We start from the raw sequence: 20472 nt of genomic DNA on the forward strand, positions 1-20472 counted from the left end.
GTGATGGAAGTTATCATGATTTTTGACCACGTCGGTAATGTGATGAAATAATCTTTTACTCATTCGAAAACATCTGCCATATTTTAGCTCATCAAATTGAGGGACCTCCGCAAAATAATATGTAAACAAATTATGTGCAGTAGCTTCTATCACGATAAACACCTATATGACCAGAAAATGCACTTCTCCGGCATGATTGAGCATCCTCTTCATCGTCGAGATATTCTGCTAAGAAGAGATTGTTGTTAGCACATATACGAAGTAACAAATATTGCTTCCGATCAAATATAGCCAAGACAGAATTACAATACTCAGTAGTTCCATTTGAAGATAGAGAAGATGATGATATTTGGGATGAATCCATCATAGTGAACTAATTTGTGAGAGAGATTGAAGAGAGTTGAGTGAAAAATGTGGTGATGGAAACAATAATAATATCCAAGTTTTTATAGGAATTTTTTTGCATCAAATAGAGCCTTTTATAGCCGTTATTTACAGCTATCATTATATCATTGATTGGAAATAGCTTTTCTTTGTCATTTTAACAAATTATATATAACCGTTGGATATGATGATGTTTGATTTTTGGCTTATAGAAATTGGCCTACTGTGATAGCTCTGTTTTTTGTTGATAGGCCAAATAGACATATTAGAGAAAATACGCTATTTTTGGTAGGCCAAAAGTACCATGGGAGATACTCTTAGTGAAGAAATCAACAAATTGCAAAATATCTCCTCCTTAAAGTTGGAGATTCCAACTAGATCCAGCAACATAAGAAATAAAGGAAAAGGAAAATGTCAATCGCTCGCAGAGACTTCAAAGACTCTAGTGATAGAGATCCTTAATGAAACAAATCTGAAATGGACTCCAATCAACCGACCTCCTTTTCAGATTCAGAAAATTATGCGGGATATTGTTATCAGACCTAGGTATTCAAGGTAAAAAAGGATAAATTCAATATTGAAGATGTTTACATGTTCAATGGTGAAGATGTTTACATGTTCAATGGTGATGCTAAAGTTGCTGTGAGTTTATCAAATGAAAACCTCAATCAATCATTGCATATAGTTGGACAAGTTTTCTTCCAGGACAAGGATGCGACAACATTTTTGGAGTTAGATACTTTTTATAAGACTAGCATTCTCTGCACGACTCTCAAGGACTTTAAGAATTTATACTTCCAGCCTCTCTTGTATTCAGAAAAGTGAGAGGACATATTTTCTTCTCTACGTCTTACTAGCGGCTGACCATATCAAGAATAATCAAGGCCAAAAGTGTGTTACCAAGAGAGCGTTAAATCAAAATTATAGTCTTTTAGGAGCAGTTTCAAAGGCAAAGAGATTTGAGGGATTTTTGGACAATACCAAATATGACGATACTTTTCATAGTCTAATTGGCATTGCAAAAGTGTTTTCCCATCACTTTGAGTCATGCTTTGGCTAAAATATTGGCATGGGAAAAATATATATATGCCTTTATCAAGTATTTCCCGACATGCATGTGAAAGTCTTTGACATGCTCATAGAAGTATCTTTTGATTTTTTCCATTCTGTGATGACAGTAAAAAAACTTTAATTGTTCGATAATTATGGATGTTGAAGTTAGAAAATGTGACTGAGCCGCTGAGGAGAGAAAATGATTTCATAATAGGTAGAGTGAAAAATGATAGTCATATTTACTTTCAACTGAAATCATTTTCTCACTCTTGTTACATGAATCCAATTTTCATTTCATCCGGGAAAAGCCATATTTTTCTCAACAATGTCTTTGTCACTTGATCTAATAGCGTTTCGTTAGATAAGAACAGTTTTGATAGATACTGATAACTCTCGGATGAAGTATTAGAATGGAAAAATCCATTAGATAATGAATTGTTGGTTCTTATGCTTATTTGATATTCATTTTGCTATTGTTGCAAAAAATTAAAAAGATTAAAAAATAAAAGAAAGAAACGCAAATATTAATAAAGATTCTTTTTACGGTGACCGAAGGCTAAATGTAGCTGTTTACCCTTTTATGTTCTCATATTCAAAGTTATTGTGAGTTTATCAAGCGAAAACCTCAATCAATTATTGCTTACAGTTGTGCAAGTTTCCTTTAGGGACAAGGATGTGACAACATTTTTGGAGCTAGATACTTTTTATAAGGCTAGCATTCTTTGCACGACTCTCAAGAACTTTAAGAATTTATACTTCCAGCCTCTCTTGTATTCAGAAAGTGAGAGGGCATATTTTCTTCTCGACATCTTACTAGCTGCTGACCATATCAAGAATACTCAAGGCCGAAAGTGTGTTACCAAGAGAGCGCTAAATCAAAATTATAGTCTTTTAGGAGCAGTTTCAAAGGTAAACATATTTTGAGGAATTTTTGGACAATACCACATATGATGATACTTTTCATAGTCTAATTGGCATTGCAAAAGTGTTTTTCCATCACTTTGAGTCATGCTTGGGCCAAAATCGAGGCATGGAAGAAATATATAAATGTCTCTATCAAGTATCTCCCGACATGGAAAGTATGACAAATATAAATTTGAGTTTCAAAGTACTGTACGTCAATGATATGATCCTACTATGACACTAATACACGTGTTTTCATGCCTATTGAAATATTGTCATATGTGAAAGTGTTCGATACGCTCTTAGAAGCATATTTTGATTTTTTTTTACATTCTGTGATGATAGAAAAAAATTTTAATTGCACGATAATCTTAGATGTTAAAGCTAAAAGATGTGACTGAGCCGCTGAGGAGAGAAAATAATTTCATAATTGGTAGAGTGAAAAATGATAATCATTCTTTAGTAGCATACTATTAATCTGCTTTCAATTGAAATCATTTTCTCTATTGTTACATGAATCCAATTTTCATTTCATCCGGGAAAAGCCATCTTTTTCTCAACAATGTCTTTATCATTTGATCCAATAGCATTTCGTTAGATAGGAACAGCTTTCATAAATACTGATAACTCTCAGATGAAGTATTATAGCGGAAAAATCCATTATATAATGAATTGTTTGTTCTTATACTCATTTGATATTCGTTTTGCTTTTGTTGCAAAAAAGAAAAAAAAAAAAAACACAAATATTAATAAAGATTCTTTTTAAATGTAGCTGCTTGCCGTTTTATGTTCTCATATTCATATGCAATCTTCTCTAGATTCTCTTAACTTTGACACCAAATAAAACAAAATCCATGAAGGACAAAGATAGATATTTCTCTAAACAACATTTACCATAACAAGATATTGCTTAACATTCAATATTTTATATGATTTAACTAATATCTTATATTTCTATATATATAAATAACAGCCTATAGGGTGTAAGAATTAGTTTTGACTATTTTTTAAACTAATAATATACAGTAAACAAAAAAAACCATGCTCTCTCTTTCTCTTGAGAGAAAAACCCTAAGACCGCAACATGCCTTACTGGACGGCGGCGGCTCTGCAAATGTCTTGACTCTCGAAAGAGAGGTTGTCCGGCCAAGTGGTGGCTCGGTAATTTGGAGTTGGAAGGGTGGCGGCGCTCGTCTTTCTTCTCCCCGATTTGGCAGCGTCGGTGATTGGCTTCGACGATGTCCCATGATGGCGGTCAGTTTGGCTGCAAAAACTCGAGATTTCATTTCGCCGACGTTAAGCGGTGCTGGGCCTTTCGCTCCGGGCGAGGTCGGAAGGGGTTTCGTTGATGGCTAGGGTCAAAGATATCTGGTTTCATATCCAAGAGGGGTTCTCCGGAAGTGATGGATTGCTGGGATCGAGCAGTCTCTGAAGGGTTGTGCTTTATCCCGGAGGCTGTGCTAGATCGAGATCGGGTTCGGGCCGAGGAATTACTGTGGATACGGTTGTGGTCGGTAGTCTTTGTGGGGAGGATGAAGATGTTGGAGCGGCGGCTCTGACGGTGAATGTCAGTGGTAGTGCGGCTGATGGAGTTAGGCTGAAAAGACACATGTGGGCTCAATGGGTTACGGATTTGGTTTACCCTACTCATTGGGCGTGCATCTGGAGTGGAGGGGCTTATTGGGCCTTGATCTGGTCGGTGGTCTTCAGCTTTGGGCTCCCCGGTCTAGTGTTTCAAGTGGGATGGCTTATCTTTTTGCCATGGGGCTGGATTGTTTCGGTCTCGCTGGCATATAGTACTCTTTAAATTTTGTTTGGGTCGCAAAAACCAGTGCCTTAGTTGTTACTATTTATGTCTAGCGGATGGTTGTTATCCGCTGCTTTAAGGTGTCTGGTTTTTGTTAGAATAATGGTGTGTGGACTTATTAAAAGGTGGGTGTATTCGGGATTTTTTGGGATTTTATTCTTCTAGAATAGGGTATCATGAGGTTCTAAGGAACGATTGCTTTCTGTCGACCCCATTGGGGTGTTTCGTTTTTGTACTGCTCGCTGAATCTAATGAAAGGGCTGACCTATTTCGTTTCAAAAAAAAAATAGTTTTGACTATTTTTTCATATTTGTATATCTGCATGAGTCCACACCATAGGCCGAGCCTGTTATGGCAAATTCCAGCAATGTCTCTATAACGATGTTGATATGGATTCAAATTTGGCAGAATCCCTTCATCCTAACTGCCCTAGCAGCAGTACTGGTGACGCCATACTGTTTGCATTCAATGGCACCACTGCAGATGTATTCAACAATGTCTACTAAGACGATTTACTGATGCAAAAAGGGCAGAAGGGGATCTTCCATTCAGACAAACACACCAAACAGTGAAAGAGTAGAAGAAATGAAAATTCTTACTGTTTACTTAATCATGGCCAATCTTCTTGTTCTCAACACTGCTTTTTACTCTAGTACGTGCCCCCATGTAATGCGGATCATATATTCTTTTGTTTCTAAAGCCGTGCAAGCAGAGGCAAACATGAGAGCATCTCTGTTGAGATTACATTTTTAGGATTGCTTCATCAATCTAAGTTGTTTAAAATAATAAAACTCTTGATCTTGGAAGTTGCTTGCACGTTATAGCTTGTTTCGGACGCTAGTAAACAGTTAATTTATATACACGGATGTGATGCATTGGTGTTGCTGAATGAGACCGAACAATTTCGATCTGAGAAGAGTGCACTGCCGAATGTAGATTCTCTAAAAGGGTTTAAGGTGATAGATGCCATCAAGTATTACCTGGAGATTCTCTGTCCAGGCGCAGCTGCTATAATATATAAGATATATTATATTTTACACACACACAATTATATATATATATATATATAAAAGATATTGGTTTATGTATATAGTTAAACCAATATCTGATACATGGTATATGAGATGTTGGTTTATATAAGATATTGCTTAACATCCAATATTTTATATGGTTTAACCAATATCTTAAGGTGTAAAAAATTAATTTTGGCCATTTTTTCATATTTGTAGATCTGCAGGAGTCCACACTGATAGGCTATTTCTATACACCTAAATAGATGCACAAAAATTCCTATAACTTAACCCTACAAGAATGTCGAAAATAGTATAGGTAAGTAGGGATCGTTCTCTTGTGGTCTAATCACTAATCTAAAGACTTAAAACAAAATAAACCTAAATTGTCCAGTTATAAAGATCTGACTGGCAGAGGACTCTAAACTATTCTAAATGTCACGAAAATTTACAGACAGACTTTAGACATGATAAAATAACTACTGACAAAGTTTGATAATTTTTGAAGCTGTTTTGGTTGATGAACTAATGAAATAAAAATGAAACACTAAATGACTTCGAAAATAAAAAGACTTGATTCAGAGTTTTGAAAATTAAAGATAAAAAAAGTTAGAGGAATTGCATTCACCACCAATCAATCAAGTAAACTAATCATGTTTAACCTTATTTCATTTATCTATGGATGAAAATGCTCAAGTTAACCCAACATCTGAATTAACCTATTGTTTTTCCTTACTTGTATGCTAGGTGAGAGACGCTCTACACCTAACCTATTTTCTAAAATGCAACCTAGGTTGACGCAACTCTAGATTTAACACAAAGAAATCATTACGCAATAGAAAAACGAGACATCACAAAACATCTTAAGTACGACGCGTCTCAATTAACCTAGGAACCTAATCACTTGCCTTACAGACAATTTACTACTCTAGAACTCTCAACGGAACCCTCGAAGCAAGGCACAGGCAATGATCATTCATAGCAATAGAACCTTAAACATGCAATCTAAGTTGCGCACCAAAGAAAACATACAAAGGAATCATCAATGTGAAGATAGAAATTAGGTTCTCATCCAATAGATTCTTCACACTTTGTCCAATGAGAATTTGTCATGTCATCATCAATATTTCTGCAAATATCTCCATAATTTGCTGCAATACCTCCATGAATTGGGCTCCTCGATCCATCAAGGTCTTCTGCTTGGCCAGGACTTCAAGCTTTTCCTCATTTGCGCATCTTTCCTCAATATTATCTTCTTTTTGTATATTTGCTCCGAAAAACCTAATAAACATAAAAGTAAATAAATAAGGAGAAAATAGAATAAACTAACAAAGATTAATATAGGGATTAACCATTTACACATCGTATAAAATGCTCCTATCACACACCATAGGTTGAGCCTGTTATGGCAAATTCCGGCAGCGCCTCTACATCGACGTTGATATGGATTCAAATTTGGCAGAATCACTTCATCCTAACTACCCCATTAGCAATATGGGTAACGCCATACCGTCTGCACTCAATGCCAACACTCCAGACATATTCGATAATGCCTACAATAATTTACTCATGCAGAAGGGGATCCTCCATTTAGACAAGCACACAAGATAAAAAAAAAACAATTCAAAGAGTAGAAGAAATGAAAATCCTTACTGTTTTCTTAATCATAGCCGATCTTCTTGTTCTCAGTATTGCTTTCTACTCTAGTACATGCCCCCATGCAATGCGGATCATATACTCATTTGTTTCTGAAGCCATGCAAGCGAAGGCACGCATGGGAGCATCTATGTTAAGATTGCATATATTTTCAGGATTGCTTCGTCAATCTAAGTTGTTTAAAACAATTAAGCTTGATCCTGGAAGTTGTTTGCACACTATTCTTGTTTCAAATGCTGGTAATTAATAGTTAATTTATATACAAGGGTGTGATGCATCGATGTTGCTAGCGATTGAGCAGTTTCGGTATGAGAAGAGTGCACCACAAAATGCAGATTCTCTTAAAGGGTTCTAGATGATAAACGCCATCAAATATTGCCTGAAGATTCTAACTAAAATGGTTCCAACTAAGGCTTTGGTTTTTGCGACCCAAACAAAAATTAAACAGTACTATGGGCCATAGAGACCCAATTCATCCAACCCCATAGCAGAAGGTTAATCCAACCCACAGACCAGATCAAGGCCCATACAACCCATCCACTCCAAATGCAGGCCCAAAGAGTAGGGTAAACCAAAGCCCTAACGCAATGAGCCCGCACATATCTTTCCAACCACGATCCATCAGCCACGTCGCCGTTGCCGACACTCGCCGACAGAGCCGCCTCTTCAGCAGCCCCGTCCTCAAAATCTACCGAACACAATTGTGTCCACAACAATTCATCAGTTTGAACCTGATCCCTATTTAGCATAGCCCCCGGGATCACTCACCACACCCTCAGAGATTGCTCGATCACAACCATCCATCACTTCCAAAATGTCCCCAATCAGATCTGAACCAAGATTTCCTCGACCCCAGCCATCAACCAGTTCCCATCCGACCTCGCCCAGAATGAAAGGCATAGCGCCGCTTGACACCGACAAGAGAAAATTTCAAGTCTTCGCAGCCAATCGGACCGCCATCATGGGGCACTTACGAAACCATTCGCCGTCGCTGCCAAGTAGAAGAAAAGAAAGAGGCGAGTCGCCACCCTTCCAGCCCCAAGTAACTGAGCCACTGCGTAGCCAGAAAACCTCTCTGCCGAGAGTCAATATATTTGCAGTACCGCCGCCTCCAATCAAGGCAGGTTGCGGCCTTAGGTTTTTTCTCTCTAGAGAAAGAGAGAGCATCGCAGAAAAAAAAAAGGGTCCTTGACCAAAAGCCCCAAAATAATCCAAAGTTATCCCACTTACCCCAGTAACAGATTTTTATTCCCACTAACCCAATTTAAATTGAAATTACTATTCTGCCCGCTTCCTAATTACATAACTACAGCTACTGCCACTCTCTATCTCTCTCCTCCCTGTCTCTCTCTCCTGACTCTCCCCTTCTCTCTCTATGAAACCAAAACGCCTCTCTCTCTCTCTAGACACCGGCCTCGTAGATGATGATCAAGGCCTCTGCTCCTATCGTTTTTGCAGAACCACCAGTCGTCGTTGCTGCTCTGATCGGCCTCGTCGACGATGCAAAACCACCAGCCGCCATCATTTTGTGGAACGCGATCCGGCGAGGATCCGATCCAGCAGAGGACCTCGCTTCGTTTTGCAGAACCACCAGCCGCCATCATTTCAGCCTCGAGCTCCGGCGACAGCAAATTTGCTTCAGTGACCGGCCGGAGTCGAATCCAAGGATGGTCATAGCTTCCCAGGTAGAAGTTCTTTCTTAATCATCTGATGTTCGACCTAATTGCTTTACTTTCGAGAAAGATCAAACTGCTTTCTACTAGCAGTTGTGGTGATATCAGTTAATAATATGGGTTTTCATCACTCGACTTTGATTCTCAAAAGCAATTATTCGTCTCTGCAGGGAAGAAGGCCAGAATCGTCCTTGGCTAAAACAAACAACCCAATAGTCCAGAGAAACCTAGGGGGTACTAACCCACCACTTTCACATTACCGTTCTGCCTAGTACCGTTGACCATTTTTTATTGTCTAGTAGTATGTTTTCTCTCCTTTATGATTAGACTGCTATAATTCATGGCATGTTTGTTTTACTAGGATTTTTCTTTCCAGTATTGCAATATAAATCTAACTGCAACAATTCAAATTTGTAGGGGCCAAGACATAATGTCAGAACTTCTACAACATTCTCTTCTCCAAGACCTGAAAAGCCCAAGGAAAAATGTATCATTATGTGAATTCAGGCAGCAAACCATTTTAAGGCTGTATTTGTAATGGGGTAGAAGGCCCAGAAAGAACAAAAGAAAATTTTTATTAGGGCAATAGACGTGTATTGGGGGGCAATAGACGTTTTGAATCTATGTAATTTTCTCATTTTTTTTCTTTAATTGAAGTTTTATTTGTCTAAATTTAGGGAGATTAGTTGCTATTTCGGCTACTAAAAGTTCTATTGGAGGGCAATAGACGTCTATTGGGGGGCAATAGACGTCTATTGGGGGGCAATAGACGTTTTGAATTGACATAATCTCCTCGTTTTTTTCTTTAATCAAAGTTTTATTTGTCTAAATTGAGGGAGATTAGTTCTTATTCTGGTAATTGAAAGTCTTATTGAGGGGCAATAGACGGCTATTGGGGGGCAATACAAGGCTGATAGACATCTATTGGGGGGCAGTAGACGTCTATTGGGGGGCAATAGACTATTGGAGGCAATAGACATCTATTGGGGGCCAATATACATCTATTGCCCCTCCATTGGGGAGCAATAGACGTTTATTGGGGTAATAAACATGTCCGGCAACCTATGACCGGAATTTGGCGGCCGGTGATCGAAATCCGGCTGCCGGTGACGGGCTCCGGCGAAGTCTCCTATGGTTTCTCTCTCTCTCTAAGTAACAAAAGGGTGAGGGGTAAAATGGTATTAAAAAAAATTTAAAACAAAAAAAAAAAATCTTAATGAGGTATTAGGGAAGACTCCCTTAGAGTGTATTGGGTAAGAGAGAATTAAAAAAACTTAATGGGGTAAGTGAGAAAAAAATTCCTAGAAATGGGGTAAATGGACAAAACCCAAAAAAAAAAACAATAAAAAGAAAAGAGAAGTTTTAAATACACACCCCTAATTACTTAATACACACTCCTTACTCAATACACCAACCATTTAATTACTAAATACACAACCCAAATTATCTAAAATATCCTTAACCTCAAAAACCATGAAATACACTATTATTTAACTACATTAAGGATACTATTTAATTTGATTAGTATATATTAACATATTAGTATTTTATAATTGACCATATTAATTACTTGTGTTAGTTATTGAGAATCCATAAGAAATTATTATTGTTCCCTTCAAATAGATACTTAGAAATAGGTTTTGTATTATTTAAGTTCTCATCCACCAAACACCATATTGATAAAGTATAAAATTTTGAGTCGAACATTCAACCAAGACTGTATCAGTAGTTTCTCCACAATGGCGGAACTACGAAATTGTCATTGGATAGTCAAACAAATTAATAATTACAAAATTTTATATCTGTGATTTTTTTATTTTAGATAATAAATTGACTAATCATAACTTTTAGAAAAGAAAAAAAAAACTAAAAGTGGGAGTAAAGAAATTTGTTTTAAAAACATTTAATGCCATTGATTTTGTAAATGATATGGTTTCTCACCCCATTTAATTACAATTTATTTAAGAAAAATTTAAATTAGATAGTTTCTAACTTTATTCTTGTTTATAATTATAGAATCATATAAGGAAGATATGATTATTATTATTATTTTTCTTCTAATATATAGATGTCTATTTTGATCATTTAATCTACTTATAAAATCTGATTTGAAATATAAAATAATAGGAATGTGTATTAAGTAGTTTGGGGTATGTATTTAAAATTTCTCAAAAGAAAAATAAGTATGTAGGTGGATATTGATCCACGTTCTTTGTGGTTGTCCGTTGACCATGGAATTTGGTCAGTATCGTGCATCGTATCTGATCCAATCACCTGCAAAGTCCAACTGAGACGCACCAACGAACCCAAATCTGAGATCCAGCCACACAAGCTTGCTTTCATCTGGGTGGTTCTAATTCACCTTTGCCTACCGGTAAATTTCGTCTTTCTTGTTTCTTTTCAAGATTGCCCACCTTACTTGTGTGTGCAACATCCACTGCTTCTAGTATTTTGTGTTCTTGATTGATTGATTGATTACCAGACTTTCTCTTCCAATTTAAGTTCAGTTTCAGTTCCTAGGGATGTGTATAGAAGTCAAATTTGCTTCCTTTGCTTACGAGGTTGTGGTAAATTAATCATCTTTGATGCTAATGGATATAGGGGGAATTCTAAACCCAGTTCCCTATTCAAACAGTATGTGAAGTAGTTCTGTTTTGTCATGTTCTGCATAATACACGACTTGTCTGAGCAGCATGTGCTTTATTTGTCTGCCTGCATTTGCCTTTAAGAATGACCTCATTGTTTTTCATCCGATGAACTTGTTAATTTCACAAGCAGATTGTCTGCTAATGGCGAAGAAAAGGCAAAGACAGCTGGTGGAAAATCCCCCGCACAAGAAAAGTACTCCGAGTGGTGGTCTTGTTGACGCTTCAAACTCAGACAACGATCTGGATCTGCAGGATAGTTGGGTGATTGTCAAAAGGCAGAGAGTCAACATTTTAGTACCTGGACTTCCTGTTGCTAATAAATCACCACTCCCAAGCCCAGAACCAAGTCAGCTGCAACAACTCGTGGCTAGAGAAACAGTAGAAAGTGGACCACAGCTTCCTGCCGATACACATCCCAAAACGACTTTAGTTCATGAGAAAAAGAAGATTAAACCTGTTGCCCCTAAAAGGGCTGTGCAACTTGCTAAGAAAGCTTCTCCTGCTGCTGAATACGTTCCAACCGTTTCCCAGTCAATGAGGCGAGAATTAAGCACAAAATCACGGACCCCAGATCAGATGGCTACTTCACAGTATCAGAGAGCACTAGGAGTAACTATGACCTCGAAAGCCATCATGCAGCAAAGAAGATTACAACATGTTTTCCTGGATCAGGGAATGTTGCTGAATGAAAGGCTGAGAGCTCGGAATATTGAGAGGAAGATTCAGAATGCTGGTGGGTTAAGCAGGTGGTTAGCATCATTGGGACTGGGGCAGTTTGTTAGAATTTTTCAGAGGAAAGGTTTCAGTAAATTTCAGTTGGTGAATTTGAACATGAAAAAGCTCAAAGATATGGGTGCAAATGCAGTCGGGCCAAGAAGGAAATTGATGCATGCTATAGACTGCTTTTGCCAACCATCCTATTATTAAGCATTCAAAATTCATTTACCTGAATGTACAAGCTGATCAGACAAGCACAGGAGAAAAATCCCCTTCAAGCTGTTGGTCCAAGTTGTGTACAGTTTTTGGATTTGTGTATTTTTATCAAAAGAAAATGTCAACAATGTGCACCGGCCAGCAGTTTCTACTTTGTAAAATTTCTTGGATCAAACGGTTGAATATCAAAGGTACAGGCCTCTACAGAGCAGAATGGCAAAAGAGGTTCAGGTACATGATTACTACTTTTATGGATAAACCTCTATCCACAATAATCGGGTATTGAGAATGCTACATGAAGTGGGGTTTATGAAAACTTGTGTATTGCCAAATAGATCATACAATTCAGTACATTCAGTAAATTAGAACTAGAAGAAATGTGTTCGAAGTGTCAGCTTAAGTGAAGTAATTTCGTTTTCTCGTACCTTCATTCTTTTCCAATCTTCCTGTTAACATCTGTTATAATAATACAGAATATCAACGGTATATATTCTTTTCCGATAGCAGTAAATAAACCTTTATACTCTCCTGCGTAAGAATGAAACTTGTTTTTAGATGCAGTAAGCTCAATTAAAGTTCTATCCTGATTGTTTAAATTCAGATGTACTTTTTCTTTTCAATACTAGGAATGGTCGTAGTAGAACATCAAGTTTAATCTTCCTTTTGATTATAATTATATGGTGCCTGCCTCTGGACAGTGTGGAGGTATTATATTGTGGAAACTGGCAATGACTATTGTCTCTGTGCATGCTCAATTTGTTCAGTAGTTACTGCTCAAGGTCCAAATAAGGCTCTCTAGCTGGAAAAGAAATACCTTATCTTCAGCCGGTAAGCTAGGTGTAAATTGAAATCTAACTGATCTGTAGAATCATGTAATGTCTTGTTTTTAATGTCTGCGTAAAGTTACCAATACCCTGAAGGCTCTAACTATGAAGAAGTGCCCTCCTATTGGGTAGAAGGATGATTTGTTGAGCTAAATCCATTTGGTTACTTTAATAATGCTGCTCTGGCTAAATTTGGCTGGAAGGATCATTTCTTAACCTGCAAAATTGGTTGTTCAAAACTTTTATTTTGCAGCATTGAAAGCAATAATGGATATGTAGACATAGTTTGACTCGAGGAATCAGATAGATAGTGGGAAATGGTTAGTCAATTAAATTTTGCACCTACAATTGTGTTCTCCCTTAAATCTCACTCTTGTGCCCAGCTTCTCAAGAAGATGTGGAACTTGAAGTTCTCACCTAAAGTTCAGATGTTTACTTGGCTTAGTCCCAGAGGAAGACTCAAAACTAGAGATAGGGTTAAGTGATTTTGTCCTGTTGATCCTTCTTGCCCTTTTGATCAAGATGAAGTAGAGGCTTTTGACCATCTAAATCAGAGTCACTTGTTTGCTGTTGCTATTTGGAGGTGCGTTTGTCAGTACTTCTCTCCCATTGCATATAATATGGCTGTTGGGTTGGATTGCTTATTAAAGCCGGGCAAGTACTTCTTCAGAACGTGTCTCTTACCCTGGCAAGGTGATTCTTTTATGCTGGCAAATTTGAAACGTGAACTACTTTGATCTGAGATCCATCAAGTCCCACCCCAGAAGCCACAAGCTTTTATCTGGGTTCTAATTGGCACCAACCCATCCTGCTTCAGCTTAGTCTACTAGTAATTTTTCGTCATTCTTGTTTCTTTTCAAGATTGTCCACTTTTCTTGTTGTTATGCTCTTTGTGTGTGCAAGATTCATTGATTCAGTCACTTTGGGATTTTTAGGTTGAGCCAGACTTGATTATCCTTATTCAAGTATTCTGTTTTCTTCGATTAATAAGACACTCTTCAATTTAAGCTTTCCTTCTATCCGAACGTGAGATCATTAAGTTTTTCCCGAATATCAACATATTAAGAGATTAGTTTCGGGTCATATCAGACTTCAGTCTTCCATCCTGTGCTGTTATGCTAGTGGAACAAGAGAATGTTCAGTTAATATTAACACTTCTCCCAACTATTATGCTAGCTGTATTTAATTTTCCTATTTTTTGAGATGTTTATCCATCTCCAAACTATTAGCAATGAGTTTCAGTTCTTCACTACTAGCTCTAGAATCATATTAAAGAAGCTAATATGTACTCATTTCTTCATATTCTGTAGGACCGTGCATAGACATCAAATTTACTTACTTCCATACTTTTTTCGTGGTAAATTAATCGTACTGCAGCTGAATTTTGAATACTAAAGATATGGAGGGAATTATAAACCCTATTCTCAATTCCAATTGTATGTGAAGTACTTTGATTTGTTATGTTCTGCATAAACAATACTTATTTGGTTAAGCATGTGCCTATTTGTCTGCTTGCATTTGCCTTTAGGAATGACCTCATTGTTTCTGATCTAATGAACATGTTAATTTCACAAGCAGATTGTCTGCTGATGGTGAAGAAAAGGCAAAGACATCTGGTGGCAAATCCCCTGCACAGGAAAAATACCCTGAGTGGTCTTATTGACACTACAAACTCGACAACGAACTGGATCTGCAAGATTGTTGGGTGATAGTCAAAAAGCAGAGAGTCAACAGTTTGGTGCGTCTACTGCCTATTGCTAATACATCACCACTCCCAAGCCCAGAACCAAGTCAGCTGCAACTCGTGGCCAGAGAAACAATAAAAAGTGGATCACAACTTCCTACCAACACACATCCCAAAATGGCTTCAGTTCATGAAAAAAGGAAGATTAAACCTGTTGCCCCTAAAGTTGTCGGACTTGCTTGAATTAGAAGAGCTTCTCCTGCTGCTGAATATATTCCGACTTTTTCCCAGTCAATGAGCTGCAACTTGAGAACTAAATCACTAAACCCACATCAGATGGCTACTTCACGTACTCATGTTCTCATGAGGACTGTCTATAACCTCAAAAGCCATCATGCAGCAAACAGGATTACAACATGATTTCCTTGATCAGTGAAAAATGCTGAATTAAAGTCTGAGAGCTCGGAATCTTGAGAGGATGCTTCAGAAATCTGGTCGATTAAGCAGGTGGTTGGCATCTCTGGGACTGGAACATACAGCTTGTCAGGGTTTTTCAGAGGAAAGCTTGCAGTGAGTTTCAGACGTGAAAAAGCTCAAGGATATGGGTGCAAATGCATTTGGGCCAAGAAGGAAATTGATTCATGCAATATAGTTCTTTTGCCAGCTATTCTATTATTAAGGCATTCCAAATTCATAAACCCAAATATAGATGCTGATCAGAGACAAACGCAAGGAAAAAAAAAAAAAAAAATCCCATTCTGCTATTGGTCCAAGTTCGATGTGTACAGTTTGTGGATTGGTGCATTTTAGGATGGAAAATGTTAACCATGTGGCATTGTCTAGCAGTTTCTACTTTGTGAAGTTCTTGGATCAAATGGTAGAATATGAATGGTGCAGACCTCTACATAGAAGAATGTCAAAAGTGGTTCAGGTACTTGATTTTTATTTTTATGGATAAGCCTCTATCTACAATGAACAAGTATTGAGAATGCTACCTGAATTGGGGTATGAAAACTTGGGTAGTGCCATTTAAGTCATAAAATTTTATAAATTTAAAATAGAAGCGTTGTGTGCAAAGAGTAGCTTAAGTGAAGTAATTTCTTTTCTTGTACCTTCATTTTTCTAAATTTACTGTTACCATCTGTTTAAAAAAAAAAATTAATAATTTATTTCAAACTAATTTTTTATTGTTTAGTGGATCTCAACACTAATTTTTTAATTTCAAACTCAAGCTCTTATTTGTTTGAAAGGAGATAAAATTGTTCAATTTATTCTTGACCAAGGGTTTTGGCAAACTGAATAAAGGACATTAGCCATACTTCTCTGAGTAATACTGTAATAATAAAGAGATGCAATCTAGCACCCTGTTCAATCTCACTTCCATTGCTCATGCAATCTAACACCTTGATTAAGTAAATCCCTTGTAGCACATACGCTTCTCCATGATTAGGATGGTGTAGAGTGATCTCTAGGTCGAAAACGATCAATCCTCCAAGCTTGTTTCCCTTGCATGGCCATGTTGAAAGGTTCCGAAACCCTAAGCCTCCCTCCTCCCTTGGATAATACAAGTCATCTCATGCTTTCCAGTGAATTCTTCTTTTGTTTTCTAAAATACCTCACCAGAAACGAACACTTTCTCTGCAAATTATCACAACTGCTTAGCAGAAAACAAGTCATTTCATAGGTGGGAAGTGCTCGATCCTTCATCGGTCATCGATTTGGTATAATTCAATACATTAGCTATTGAGGTCAAATCACTTAAAAAGAAGTTAAACCTCACTTCTGCACATTCCAAACAGAAATTTATTTTGCTCATCTAAATGAAAAGTTTGTTCAACTAAGTCTCTTTTTTCCGTTAGATATTTTCCTACCGAAACTAGAAGGAAACTTTGTTTTCAAGTATAATTAGAGAGCGTGAGGACAGGCTGTTAAGCCTAATAGTCTGGTCGTGGTTGTTCAGCCTACGCCGGAGTTAAAACAGAGTATCCAGAGTAGCCGTGGCCCGTGGCTCATGTGGTACTCAAACTTGGTACTTGCCTACTGCTACTGCTTACCCTACCAACCCCTGTTTCTGTTTGTTGCCTATTCACTATTCAGACAATGCCCCCATGCCTATGTTTCTCTCCATAATCAATGATCATGACTTGCTTGAGATTTTATTCCCAAATAACAGAGCAAAAAAGAAGTAATCCAACTAGAAAATATACACCATTATCATTTTCATCTGGATTTGAGATTTTCTTCCCAAATAAGAGAGAGAAGAAGTAATCTTACAGGAAAATCTACACCATTATTATTTTCATCTGGATAAGTGGCACCTAACTTAAGAATATTAAGCCATTCTCTGACGCAAGCCACAAGCTTATGAGATTCCTTCTTAGTCTGGTCGATCCCGATTCACATATACTATAATTCCTATAGAAGCATATCAGCTCCTCCCTTTATAATTCTGGGTCTCACTCATTCCCAATATGAAGGATTACTGAAATCAATGGTGGGCGGAAAACAAAGCTCGGCGGGGGTTCCTCTGCTAGAAAAGTCTCTGGGGGTTTCCAGGGCTAGGACGCTCGGAAACATAATTGTCTCAGTTGTTGGGACCGGCATATTTGGCCTTCCATATGCTTTCCGAATTGCTGGTTGGCTCACCGACTCGCTTGGCGTCATTGTCACTGGTCTTACAACATACTACTGCATGCTCCTCTTTGTAAGTTCATTTCAGTTGCTTCTCTATTTTATTCAACTTTTCACTAGAAATTGTGATTTCTCAGTTATGGTGATGGTGCTAGATTATCTGATACGTTGTGTAGCTATAACATGTTATTTCATGTCGTTGAACTATATAAGATGTTAGACTATTGACCAGCAGACTGATCAGTCGTGCCAATTGCAATATAACATGCTTTGCCATTAGATCAGTGTTCTTGTAGAACATAGTATACTACCTTTTTTTTTAGGTGAAACAGAATCATGTCTTGTTTGCTTCATTATGAAAATGTTTTAGTATGTGCCAGAGTTTGATTATTATGCTGTAATGTGGTGAAATGAATAGGTGCATTCCTGCATTTTAGGGAGAAATTGGAATCGGAAGAAGATTCAATGGTTACAAAATCTTATGGTGATTTGGGCATGAGTGCTTGGGGAGGAAAGGTCGTTATCTGACTGAATGCTTGATATTGATTGCTCAATGCGGGGGATCTGCGGTGTATCTTGTGTTTATCGGACAAAATGTTTTGTCGATGTTCAATGGCCATGGACTCTCTGTTGCTTCCTGCATATTTTTGTTAGTGCCAGTGGAAATTGGGTCATGTTGGATAGGTAGTGTGTCTGCTCTCACATCCTTGGCTTCCATCTGCAATTTATTGTCTATTATGGTGAATGAACACATACAGCAAGCAGCAGAGGGTGAGTTTTCTTTTAGGGATAGGACGGCGATCACATCAAATATAGGAGGGGTTGCCATTTGCAGGAGGCATGGCAGTGTTTTGTTTTGGGGGTTGGGGATGACATTGGCTTTGGAAGCCTCTATGGAAGATAGAACCCAGTTCCCAAGTTTTCTTGCTCAGGCTTTCACAGGAATAGGCATCATGTACGCTTCGCTTGGATTCTTTGGATACATGGCTTACGGTGATCAAACGAGAGACATTATCACTCTCAATCTCCCTCAAACTTGGTCATCCAAAGGCCTTCAGGTAATGTACTCTAACCCTCAGCCTTCTATTTTCCAATGCTGATTTATATTCTAACTCTGTACTTGTACTTTTACTTGCTTACGCTCTTTCAGTGGTAAGGGAATGTTGTTGATATTTTCCAATAAAACATTAGGGAGGAGATTGAATTAGGACCTCTTTTTCGTTTGAATGAACAATTGAACTATGCCAGAGTTTTCTTTGCTCATGGCCACCATAGGTAGTCAAATATGGTTATGAATTTGTTGATGTGTAATATCAGTTTGTATCAAATTTATCTAGGTATAATCTTTTAAGTGGTAATCTTCATATCTTACCAAACTGTTAGTACAGCTATCCATTTCCATTTAATTTTGTTACGGCCATATGTTGCTTCTCAATTATACTTTAAAAAACTGTAGTATGATTGATAATAGGGGGTGAAAGATTTACAAACCACACCGTCCCTCCATGCACATGTTCATTGGAAAATTACTCATGATGGGGATTGTGGTCTGTAAAAAAAGGGATGCTAATTTCAATCCCCTAGAAAATAGGTCCTAGTTTTGCTGAACTTTTCTTTGCCTGGCAACAGATTGGCTTGTGCACGGGTTTAGTATTTGCATTCCTGATCATGCTCCACCCAATAAACGAGATCATAGAGGGAAACTTAACAAAGATTCATCTACAGGAATGGGAAAATTGCGAGTATACATGAGTCGAGCAATGGTGGTGATGGTATTGGCGGTCTTGGCTTCATGCATGCCGGCGTTTGGAATGTTTACATCACTTGTGGGAAGTACAGTATGCACACTGATATCATTTGTTTTGCCAGCCACATTTCATTTAACATTATTTGGTTCTTCCCTACAGTTCTGGCAGAAGACCTTGGATTTTTCTTTATTTTACTGTGTGGATTACTTTTTGCGGTATATGGTACTTACAATGCCGTAGCTAGTCAGTATTTGAACTGATCACTCAAAATACATAAACTTGGTTGCAGTGATTGATGAATTAGAACTTTACATGCAAGACGCAGATGAATAGAAAGATCGAGTAGAAGGAGACAACCTTCAAAAGATACTGTACTTTGTATCTGGTATCTAAATTAGATGAAGCACAGTTCTAATGTTTTTACCTAATTGATCGTCACAGCAGTACTATAGAAATATGGACTTAAGAGATTTTTCTTAGATGTGAGCAGGTCTTCCCCCCACTTCTCACAACTGCTTAGTGTGACTATATATACCTTTCTTTTATCTTCTATCTCCTTAGTTGTGAGTTGTGTTTGATTGTTTATAAGGACGGGGTGGATCGAGATGGAGAGGAGAGGTGAGTGAGGAACTAGGTTTTATATACAAGAAAAGTATCACAATCTGATTGCTTTAGCCTAGGAGTGATGCTATTCATTCGGCTTAAGAATTAATTTAGCGACTTATACTAGCTGTAAATTATTTTTTTTTACTAGCTGTAATTTGATAAACACAAGAGTAGCATGTTAACCAAAACAAGCTCAATCTAACCTTTCTGGATCAATGGCGAGCGACAATATCACACGATATGTAGCGAAGAGGTTAGGAGCATTTTAGTGAAAAAAGATATTTCATAAATGGCTATAAATATGGTTGACTGCTTTGCTGACGCTAAAACAAGGATGAAAATGACTATTATTTTCACAGGAGGCCTCATATTATGCAAAAATGAACTGACCATTTATCATTTTCAATTTTTTTTTTTTCATATTGTACAGTATCTATATGTGCCTATTAGTAATGTCTAACTTGTTCATTGATTATAATGGCCTAAACTACCTCTGTAAAACAACAATATGGAAGAAAACTAAAGTGGTTGTTTTGATCATAATTATTATGTCGTTAAAGTGCCAGAAGAAGCTATGTGGCAACTACATCAAAATAGTGAATGAGTTTCCTCACCCAACCTATCAAGTAAGACCTTCTTCAGGGTAGCACTCATCACCCTTGGAGTTGGCTTTTCGCAATAGCGGATGATTTCTTTCATGTCAAAGGTACCCACAAAGTCATCCGAACCACCTTCTTCCGCTCGATCCACATGGAGGTAATGACTCAACTCAAGATCACACATTATGTATTAAATCAAGTTTCGTTGATAGATCCACACATTAATGTACCGTATAACTTTCTTAATAGCATAATTAAGCAAGAGATTCCTAGGACGATGAGTTATGTCATGTTAATTATTTGAATTAACCGA

At 37.5% G+C, this 20472-nt stretch overlaps 1 protein-coding gene and 1 pseudogene across 1 annotated transcript; both read left to right on the forward strand.

The window, feature by feature from the left end:
• The first annotated feature begins 10689 nt into the window (after positions 1–10689).
• On the forward strand, positions 10690–12590 carry LOC112192121. The gene is made up of 2 exons (XM_040517189.1): positions 10690–10860; positions 11265–12590. Exon 2 carries the CDS (start codon positions 11276–11278, stop codon positions 12059–12061), a length of 786 nt encoding a protein of 261 aa, XP_040373123.1. The 5' UTR covers positions 10690–10860; positions 11265–11275; the 3' UTR covers positions 12062–12590.
• On the forward strand, positions 12160–19382 carry LOC112192122 (annotated as a pseudogene).
• The last annotated feature ends 1090 nt before the right edge of the window (positions 19383–20472 follow it).

The sequence above is a fragment of the Rosa chinensis genome, chromosome 3 (genome assembly GCF_002994745.2).
Source record: "Rosa chinensis cultivar Old Blush chromosome 3, RchiOBHm-V2, whole genome shotgun sequence".
Classification (NCBI taxonomy): domain Eukaryota; kingdom Viridiplantae; phylum Streptophyta; class Magnoliopsida; order Rosales; family Rosaceae; genus Rosa; species Rosa chinensis.